General features: G+C 39.9%; 1 protein-coding gene across 1 annotated transcript; it reads right to left on the reverse strand.

Moving 5' to 3' along the window:
• Nucleotides 1–10,114: 10,114 nt before the first annotated feature.
• LOC145061557 (uncharacterized) lies at nt 10,115–10,744 on the reverse strand. Its single transcript, XM_079009073.1, has one exon. The coding sequence runs from the start codon at nt 10,742–10,744 to the stop codon at nt 10,115–10,117; it is 630 nt and encodes a 209-aa protein (XP_078865199.1).
• Between the last annotated feature and the right edge of the window lie 235 nt (nt 10,745–10,979).

Raw genomic sequence — 10,979 nt, forward strand, 5'->3', positions numbered from 1 at the left:
ATATACATAATATATAACTAAGGATCAAGCGACACTCGGATAAACAGAAGGGTACTCTAAGTCCACAACCAAATAAGGAACAAGAAATAAGGTGAGTTATTAGTCCTAAGTCCTTCCAACCTTACTTATATAACTATATCTGCATAGACATGGTTTTAACAATATATATGTTTAAAAGAGTTTAAAGGAAAGGTTTAGCATATAAAAAAAGAGTTTGAAAAAGAGTTTAACATGTAAAAGAGTTTGATACTACGCTTTGAAATAGATTTATTGGAAAAAAAATTTAAAGTATATGAAATCCATATGTTTGATAGTTATTAATCACATGTGATTGATTCAATAACTATAATGTTCAACTTGTATCCCCCCTCTCAAAGCATTTAAAATCATTTAAAAGGTAGATTAAGGGGTATGAACTCACCGGTAGTGAGTGGTTTGGATGAAAGAGTAGTATAGGATGCTAAGTGTCAAGTGAAGACTTGAGCACACACACATGGATCTTGTTTAGCATATAATGACACATATATGTATATAATTAGTGTTTATACAACTAATCAAGTAAGGCAAACACCTTAGGGACTAGGTTACACTTGAATGAAAAGGTAAAAATCACAAATGATTGTGTACAAGGTGAGTTTACGGCCACACTTGGTGTTTATGGCCAAGTGTTCACGGCCCTAGGGTTTACGGCCATTTAGTTCACGACCACATGAGTTTACGGCCGTAAACGCATGATGAATTGTGTCTAATGGGTGTTTTAAGGTCTTACAAACCACAAGGAAGTGTTCTAGCCTCAAGTCCAAGCCTTAGGAAGAGTTTAAGGCTCATATGCACCTTTAACTAGGGTTTACGGCCAAGGGAGATGCTCTTGGCCGTAAACACCTCTTGTTCATGGGAAATGAGCGATTCCAAGGTGTTTAACAAGCGATTCAACTAGATATCGAGTATAGGGAAGTAATACTTACGATATAGAAGCTAAAAAGGTTGATTTTGGACCAAAACACTAGTGTGTGTTCTTGGTGTTTCTTGAAGATCTAACCAAGAAATGAATTTATCGATGAAATCAATGGGCAATGCTAGTTAAGAAGATGTAGTAACAAATAAAGGGATAAAACACTTACATTTTTGAAGGAAAAATGAAGATCCTTGATGATAGTTGAGAGAAAAACCCGATTTCTTGGCTTGAAAATGGTAAAAGTGTTGGAAAATAGCCGAGATTCATATATATAGCCAAGAGTTTATGGCCACCATGAGTTTACGCCATAAACTCATGTGCCCTAGCCATAAACTCCTTATAAAGGGGTTTATGGCTTGATTGATTGTTTTGAACTTCAGTTGACACATCCTAACACTTAATCCTTTGATGTACTAGGCTTAGAATGCTCAAACAGACTCTAAACAGTGCTGAAAGTTAGCAGAAACAAGGCTGACTTTGACTGAATTGAATAGTTTTACAGATAGAAATTTCGGGTTGTCACATCATCCCCCTGTTAGAGAGAATTTCGTCCCAAAATTAGAGTTTAAGCAATTAAGTAGTTACAAATAACTAAGCGAAAAGTTGAGCATATTTCAATTTCATTTGATCCTCACGCTCCCAAGTGAGTTCAGGTCCTCGCTTGGCATTCCAGTGAACCTTCACTATCGGGATACGACTTTGCTTCGTTTTCTTGACCTCACCGTCCATGATCTCTACTAGTTACTCAACGAAGTTGAGGCTCTCGTCGATCTTGATCTCGCCGAGTGGGATTACAAGAGTCTCATCGGATAGACACCTTTTCAAGTTCGAGACGTGGTAAGTAGAATGTACGTTACTAAGGACGCGGGGTAAGTTGAGTTTGTAAGCTACAGGGCCGATCCTAGCGATGATCTCGAAAGGCCCTATGTATCTTGAATTTAGCTTTCCACACTTTCCGAAGCGTATCAGACCCTTCCAAGGTGAGGCTTTCAAAAGAACGTGGTCCCCCATCTAGAATTCCAAAGGTTTCCTTCGCTTGTCTGCATAGCTTTTCTGTCGGTCTCTAGAGGCTTTCAATCATTCATGAATCTGAACGATCTTCTTTGTCGTTTCCCAAAGGATCTCCGGACCTATGAGAGTGCTGTTAGGAATTCGTCCTTTAGCTAACTGTGTCTCACCCACCTCAGCCCAACACAGAGGGGATCTTCACTTTTGACCATAGAGGGCTTTGAATGGAGTAACCTCTATGCTCGTGTGATAACTATTGTTGTAGGAAAACTCGAAAAGGGGTAAATGAGTATCCCATGCCTTCCTAAAGTCGATCACATAGGTTCACAACATATCTTCCAAGGTTTGGATAGTTCTCTCACTTTGTCCTTCAGTCTGTGGATGGTAGGTTGTACTCTTGTCCAACCTCATTCCTAGGGAACTTTGTAACGACTGCCAGAACCTCGAAGTAAATCTACTATCTCTATCGGAGATAATGGATATTGGAACAGCATGTAGTCGTACGATCTCCTAATGTATGTTCTTGTAAGCTTATCCATCTTTCCAGTCTCTTTGATGGGCAAGAAGTGTGCGGACTTTGTCAACCTGTCAACGATCACTCAAATGGTATCGAGACGACCCGTTGTTTTGGGCAACTTGGTTATAAATTCCATCGTGATCTGCTCCCACTTTCATTCTGGTATCTACGGTTGCTGTAGTAAACCTAAGGGATTCTAGTATTCGACCTTAACCTTGGCGCAAGTAAGACATTTACTCACGAAGGTATCAATCTCTGCTTTCATGTTAGGCCACCAGTATAACTATTAAAGATCTAGATACATCTTTTCTGAACCTAGGTGGACGGAATATCGAGTGTTGTGCGCTTCGGTCATGACCAATTCTCAGAATCCACCGTGTTTCGGTGTCTAGATCCGGTCCATGAGATATAAGGCTTCGTCACCCTTGACTTCCAGGTTTTTATCCATCCCTCTCAGGGATTCACCTACCACATTTTTAGCTTTCAAGGCGTCATGTTGAGCCTCCTTAATTTGTGTGGATAGATGCGAATGGATAGTTATAGTCAATGATTTGACTCTATGACCAGAATATTCTTTCTGACTTAGGGCGTCTGCTACTATGTTGGCTTTACCAGGATGATAACGAATTTCACATTCGTAGTCATTGAGTAGTTGGACCCACCGTCGTTGTCTCATATTGAGCTCCTTTTGGTTGAATATTGTTGTAGGATTTTTTGGTCTGTAAAGATAGTGCTTTTCGTACCATACAGGCAGTGTCTCTAGATTTTCAGAGCAAACACAACTGCTCCTAGTTCGAGATCGTGTGTGGTGTACTTTACTTCGTGCGTGTTCATCTGTCTTGAGGTATAGGCGATGACCTTACCTCGCTGCATGAGGACACAACCAAGCCCTTGTTTGGATGCATCGCAATAGACCACAAAGTCTTCTATTCCTTCTAGGACGGATAGTATCGGTGTGGTGCATAAGGCTCGCTTCAGTGTTTGGAATGCCTTCTCTTGTTTCTCTTCCCAGTCAAAGACCACACCTTTCTGGGTCAATGTAGTGAGTGGTTTTGCGATCCTAGAGAAGTTCTGTATAAATCTGCGGTAGTAGCCAGCGAGGCCTAGAAATTGATGAATTTCTATAGGCATTTTCGGTGCTGACTAGTTCTCAATGGCTTTAATTTTGGAAGGGTCCACGTGAATTCCCTCTTTGCTAACCACATGACCTAAGAATTCGACTCTTTGGATCCGAAATTCACATTTAGAGAACTTCGCGTAGAGCTTCCCTGACTGTAACGTTTCTAAGATCAGCCGTAGATGTTTACTATGCTCATCCTCACTATGAGAGTAGATAAGTATTTCATCGATTAATACGATGATGAACTAAACCAAGTAAGGACGGAACACCCTATTCATCAAATACATGAATATTGAGGGAGCATTAGTCAATCTGAAGGGCATCACCACAAACTCGTAGTGTTCGTAACAAGTTCAGAAGGCTATCTTCGAAACATCCTCCTCTAACACTCGTAACAGGTGATACCCGGATCTCAGATCAATCTTTGAAAAATAAGTCGCCCCTTGCAGTTGGTCGAATAAATCGTCTATGCGAGGCAGAGGGTAACGATTTTTGACCGTTAGCTTGTTAAATTCTCTATATTCGATGTACATACGGAATGATCCGTCTTTGTTCTTCACGAATAAGATCGGTGCTCCTCATAGTGAGAAACTTGGTCTAATAAAGCCCTTGCTGAGCAGTTCGTTAAATTGATCGAATAGTTCTTGCATCTCAGTTTGTGCTAGACGATTGGGCGATTTGGCTACTGCGGTAGCTCCTGGAACTAAGTCAATTCTGAACTCTACTTGGTGTTTCGGTGGTATTCCTGGTAGTTCTTCTAGAAAGATGTCAGGAAGGTCGCATACCACCGGAATGTATCTACAATGTGAGAAAGGAATGCATGATATTCCTTACGCAAGTTCTTCTGAGCTTGAATACTTGAGATGATACGAAGACTCATGCCAGGTTTGTCACCGTAGATAATAAGCGTTTCATTAGACGGAAGATTAAGGCGGACAACTTTTTCAAAACACATGATGTCGGCACACAGATGACTCAACCAATCCATGCTGATAATGACGTTAAAACTTTCAATTAAGTCCGACATGAGGTCGATTGGAAATGAATGGCTATTTTGAGTTAGAGTACATCCTATGTATATACTGCTAGTGTTCTTAGTTTTCCCGTTAGCCATTTCCCCAGTGAATGGTTCTTTAAGTGTGTGTGGTTGTTTAAGTAAGTGAGCGAATTTATGATTCACGAAACTCCTCTCCGCTCCACTATAAAATAGTATGCATGCTTGAGAGTTATCAAGGAGAAACATACCAGTAACCAATGTGGCGTCGACTACTGCTTCCTCATGGCCTATAGCCAAAACTCTTCCAATGCCGCCTGTGTTCCCTGCGTTCGGGCAGTTCCTCTTGTAGTGGCCCACCTCGCCACATCCGGAGCAAGCTTGGCGCAGACCAGTGCCGGGGACTTGGTTGATTGGCCTTTCCGGAGCTTTGTAGAAATGGACAGTGTGTCCCTTCCTGTTGCAGTTAGAGCACTACATTTCTCGGTAGGGTCCAGTGTGGTGGAAGTTACGCTTCTCGCACTTAGGCAAGCTCCCAGCATACTACCTTGCTGGCGCAGTAGCAGTAGGTGTTATCGCAACATGAACAACAAAGACCTGCTGCTTTTTGGTAGAGTTCCGCGCTGCTTTTTCCTTCTTGTTAACCCAGTGTTTCCTCTTGTTTTCAGCGTTCTTTGGAGGTACTAGGATGGCTAGGGTTATCGTTGTTGACGGGGTGCGGACTCCGTGATCCATGAGCCGCTGTGCCAACTGCTTGGCACTGTCAAAGGTAGCGGGGTTTAAAGTCGGGACACTCCCCTAGAATGGAGGCATCAACCCCCATATGTACCTCTCAATCTTCTTTCCCTCAGTAGAGACCATTCCGGGACATAATGCCACCAGATCGCTGAATCTGGCAGTGTAGCCCACTACGTCGGAGCCTTTCATGGTTAGGCTCCAAAGTTCTTCTTCAAGTTTCAGAACTTCGCCCCTCGGTCAGTATTCCTTGATCATGAGCTCCTTCAGAGCTTCCCAACCCATAATGTTAGCCACTATAACAGTTAGTTACTTGACATGGCTATTCCACCATGTAAGGGCTCTTTCTGAGAAGGTGCAAGGAGCAAAATATACTTTGCTTCCTTCTGGGCAGGAGCAGGTCTCAAAGATCGACTTCGTCTTCTCGAACCATTGCGAGAGGGAAATGATTCCGCCAGTTCCGTTAAAGGATATGGGATTGCAGTTGCTGAAATATTTATACGAGCACTCCCTAGAGCATGCTGGAGCTTCGACAATAGTGGGAGGCACATTAGTCTCACTCCCGCTAGTACCGGTGTTGGTGAATTGTGATAGAGCTGCCGTAACAGCCACATTTACCGCAACTTGGATAGCTGTCAGATTGTATTGTGGAGGAGGCGATGGTGGTTGAGTTGAAGTTATCGGAGGATCACGTCTCGATGATCGACGCGAAGGCATGTTTTAACTAAAAGTTTACAAAGATGAAGATAATAGTAAGAATAAATTTGTAAGTATAATGAGAGTGATCCGTGGACTAAATCACTATAGCCCAACAATTGAATGAGTGTACGATTGAAATAAAGATATAAATGTAAGAGTAGGAAAAGATAGAGGCAAAGATTTTCAAACATATTAGATAACTGTCAATAATATTGGTATTAATGATGTAATAAGTTCGGGAAAATGACCTAACAGTAGGTCTTACACCAAACCATACAGGGAAAATGTTGACAGCTTAGAAGTCTAGTTAAAGTATTCGAAAGACAAGAATATTTTACAAAAAAGTGCTTCATAGAGCACAGATAAGAAAGTCTATCCCTTAAACCAAAACAAAAGAAGAGTCAAACATCTTCTACCGACACTGGGTACTCCTCGAGAGAACCCTCGGATCTGCCAGTTAACGTACTACGACTTGAAGATGTCGCTCATGAGCTCTCTGATGCACTCGAAGTTCTATGACTTTAGCTCGGGATAAAACTAGCCGTTGATGCAGAGCCTCATTGTCTCTCCTAGTCCATCCCATAGCCTCTTCGAGATGGCGAATGTGGACCATGTTAACGTTGATTTGGCATCAATTTCCATGATTCGGTCGATGGCTGCCCGACCTAGCTGATCATTCCGAGCAATCCTGCGGACCATAATGGGTAGGACTCGGTCAACTGAGCCTCCCTCGCTTAGATTGTAAAATCTTCTGTCTCTATTGAAGGGTAATGTTTGACCCTGTTCGTTACTCCATCTGTTCAAGTTTGTCGCCCACAAGGGTGTGGGACCTTGAAATACCGGTCCGTTGTTGAGATTTGGGATTTGAGCCTCTTGAGCTAGGTTGTTGACTTCTGGTTTGGAGTCAGAACCTTCGGAGAAGTTCTGTGCAAAGTCATCGTCCAAAGGGATTGCAGGCTCTTCTTCTGGTTCGGCGTCGATCCAACTAGCATTGCCTTGGTTTGGAAAGTACGGGTTGCCTAGAGGATGGAATCCAGCCATGATATCTACGTGAGAAAAAGGGGTATAAGAATCTTATATAAATAGACGTACTACTTAAGATAATTATAAGATGATCCTAACCAGTTACTTCAATACCTGCATAGTTCATACCAGTTATATGAAATCAAAACAAGATAGACCTTCGAATAAGTGACCCTAACTCCAAATCCACAACCAAACAAGGAAAAGGAAATAAAGCAAAGGTCACAGATTCTAAGTCTATGACACCTTAGTCACATATAACCTTAGTGTATCCACTTAGCAACTATTGACGTATTAGTATAGACCTTTTTAGTTCTCAAATAAGTAATTATAGTAACACAAAATACTCCTATAGTATTTTAGGTTCATGTTCTGTTCTAATGTTTTCATTGTAGTAGTGTTGGTAAGTTTTTAGACTTGTTGCAACCTTATAACCATTCTTGGGCATATTCTAATCACTTCTCGGACCAACATAGTTGATCAGGCTATGTCATTCCCAGAACTGACCATACATCCCCAAGCCTACTTGTGATGTTCAACAATCGTAATACTTTTGTTCTGTCCTAGTGACACTGATTTTAGCATGAATGCAGGTATGTATACATAGTTAAATATTTTATTATTTAAAAGTATAAACTCTTGGTCAGAGTATTTTAATCCTGATGTGTTTATAGTTTCTATATCTTTTATGGGTTGATACACTCGATTCACTATACACAATGCTTGATTGACTAGTGGAAAAACGACGCTGAAATACGTCAAAAAGTTATGGCATTCGTCACCCGTAGACCTGCAGGTCCCATTATAGCTAGCAGCAAGGTGTAGGATGGTCAGTCAAGTATAGATCTATACACAAATTCACGCTCTCCCTCCAGGAGACGCTGGTTAAATGAGACACAATAGTGACGACATGCCCCGAAGTAGTAGCTCACATTTTTGTTATAGTATTCTTGTATATATATAGTATGCTCTGTCTGTATAGTGTATAGTATGTTCTCTTAGTATAGTGTATAATATGATTTGTTTGTTTCTCATCATAGTATGTTCTTTCTGTTTCTCATAAGAGTAAGTTTGTATTGACCCATGAATGAACTGACTCATGTACGTCTCATTGTATTAGAAATAGTGAAGAGTATACCTCTAAACTATACCTATTATAGCTTACTAGTAATGTTGTTTGAATGACTGAGTATGTTTATACACCTCTGCTACCCAAAGGTGTTGGAACTGAGGTAAAAGACTTTATATCTATACACATATACATAATATATAACTAAGGATCAAATGGAACTCAGACAAACAACAGGGTACTCTAAGTCCACAACCAAACAAGGAATATGAAATAAAGTGAGTTATCAGTCCTAAGTCCTTCCAACCTTACTTATATAACTATATCTGCATAGAAATGGTTTTAACAATATATAAGTTTAAAAGAGTTTAAAGGAAAGGTTAATCATATAAAAAAAGAGTTTGATAAAGAGTTTAACATGTAAAAGAGTTTGATACTATGCTTTGAAATATATTTGTTTGATAAACATTTTGAAGCATATGAAATCCATATGTTTGATAGTTATTAATCACATGTGATTGATTCAATAACTATAATGTTCAACTTGTATTCCCCCCTGTAAAAGCATTTAAAATCATTCAAAAGAGAGATTAAGGGGTATGAACTCACCTGTAGTGAGTGTTTTGGATGAAAGAGTGGTATATGATGCTAAGTGTCAAGTGAAGACTTGAGCACACACACGGATCTTGTTTAGCATATAATCACACATATATGTATATAATTAGTGTTTATACAACTAATCAAGTAAGGAAAACACCTTAGGGACTAGGGTACACTTGAATGGAAAGGTAAAAATCACAAATGATTGTGTACAAGGTGAGTTTACGGCCACACTTGCTGTTTATGGCCAAGTGTTCACGGCCCTAGGGTTTACGGCCATTGAGTTCACGGACACATGAGTTTACAGCCGTAAAATCATGATGAATTGTGTCTAATGGGTGTTTTAAGGTCTTACAAACCACAAGGAAGTGTTCTAGCCTCAAGTCCAAGCCTTAGGAAGACTTTAAGGCTCATATGCACCTCTAACTAGGGTTTACGGACAAGGGAGATGCTCTTGGCCGTAAACACCTCTTGTTCATGGGAAATGGATAATTCCAAGGTGTTTAACATGTTATTCAACTAGATATCGAGTATAGGGAAGTAATACTTATGATATAGAAGCTAAAAAGGTTTATTTTGGACGAAAACACTAGTGTGTGTTCTTGGTGTTTCTTGAAGATCTAACCAAGAGATGAATTTATGGATGGAATAAATGGGAAATGCTAGTTAAGAAGATGCAGTAACAAATTAAGGGATAAAACACTTACATTTTTGAAGGAAAAATGAAGATCCTTGATGATAGTTGAGAGCGAAACCCGATTTCTTGGCTTGGAAATTGTAAAAGTGTTGGAAAATAGCCAAGCTTCATACTTATAGCCAAGAGTTTATGGCCACCATGAGTTTACGGTCGTAAACTCATGTGCCCTGGCTGTAAACTCCTTATAAAAGGGTTTATGGCTTGATTGATGGTTTTGAACTTATTAGTTGACACATCCTAGCACTTAATCCTTTGATGTACTAGGCTTAGAATGCTCAAACAGACTATAAATAGTGTTAAAAGTTAGCAGAAACAAGTCTGACTTTGATTGAATTGAATAGTTGTACAGATAGAAATTTCGGGTTGTCACATATTCCAATAGAGAGTGCGACGTAAAGTTGTCCATGCGAGAATACTGATTCTGGTAGGAAAAAACCCACATTTGGAATTGTTTGGACTTGAGCTTTATTGATTGTCACAACTAAGCTAAGTCGAACTGGAAATTGCTTTCCTTTTAGTTTGAATGGAAACATGTCATCAGAAAATGGACAAAGAGGGATTCTTGGCAAAAATACTCTTTTTCCAGCTTGATGACCAACTACTATTTCTACATTGATGACGTTCATTTGAAAACCTTTGCATATCAATCTCGTTCCATTACATAACCCATTCGAAGGATCAATATTCCATAATAGTATTATAGGGTATCCAATTTTAAGTCAAAGGAAGTAAGGGGTAAACCACTAACATTTAGAGAGTTTAAGAATTTCGTCGGATATAAGTTATTCTTCTGTTCTTCTGCTTTATCAAAACTGTAGTACACCTTTTCATCTCCATGGAAACTATCGATCAGTTGTTTATTAATTTGGTCAACATTTTCATTTTTAGTTGATAATATGGCCCGGGAAATAATATAGTCTGAAGAACCACCATTGATTTGCAAAGAAGGAAAAATTACATTAATCAAATCATATTTCGATTTAGCTTGATCAGTTGAAGCAATACACATGTCATCAGGTATTCGAATAAAACTTCCATCGATTGCTTCTTCATCACCATCACCAACTCGTATTAAGAACTTTGAAAACCAAGGATTTGCCAATGTCCTCATGTTTATAATTAACCATATCTTTTTAATCAAAGACCAAAGAGGCAACATCCGTAAGTTGGAGTCTACAATTTGTGCTCGAGTGCCATGTCGAATGACTAGCAACACCTGTCTAAAATCACCTCGCAAGACCATTATCTTTCCACTAAATAAGAGGCTCACGTATTTAATGTCTTGCGTCGTTCGATCCACCGTCTCCACTGCATGCCTATGCGCCATCGATGATTAATCCCATATGATTATGTTGGCCAAACGAAGTAGTTGTGCAGCCCCACTCTGTTGGTTAATATTGCACATCGAGTTATTATCAAGATTTATCGGAATCTTAAAATGCGAGTGAGTTGTTCTCCATCCGGGCATATTATTAGCAGCAACACCCGATGTAGTAGTCGAAAGTGCAATAAGACCATGGGAATGAACCTCGGAAAGTAATGCTTTGTCACCAGGAGCATCT

The sequence above is a fragment of the Lactuca serriola genome, chromosome 1 (assembly GCF_051521515.1).
Source record: "Lactuca serriola cultivar US96UC23 chromosome 1, Lser_US96UC23_V15, whole genome shotgun sequence".
In the NCBI taxonomy this organism is placed as follows: Eukaryota; Viridiplantae; Streptophyta; class Magnoliopsida; order Asterales; family Asteraceae; genus Lactuca; species Lactuca serriola.

Bases quoted from the DNA above. Each gene is read 5' to 3' on its own strand.
- LOC145061557 (XM_079009073.1), bottom strand. From the start codon at position 10,744: ATGGCGCATAGGCATGCAGTGGAGACGGTGGATCGAACGACGCAAGAC.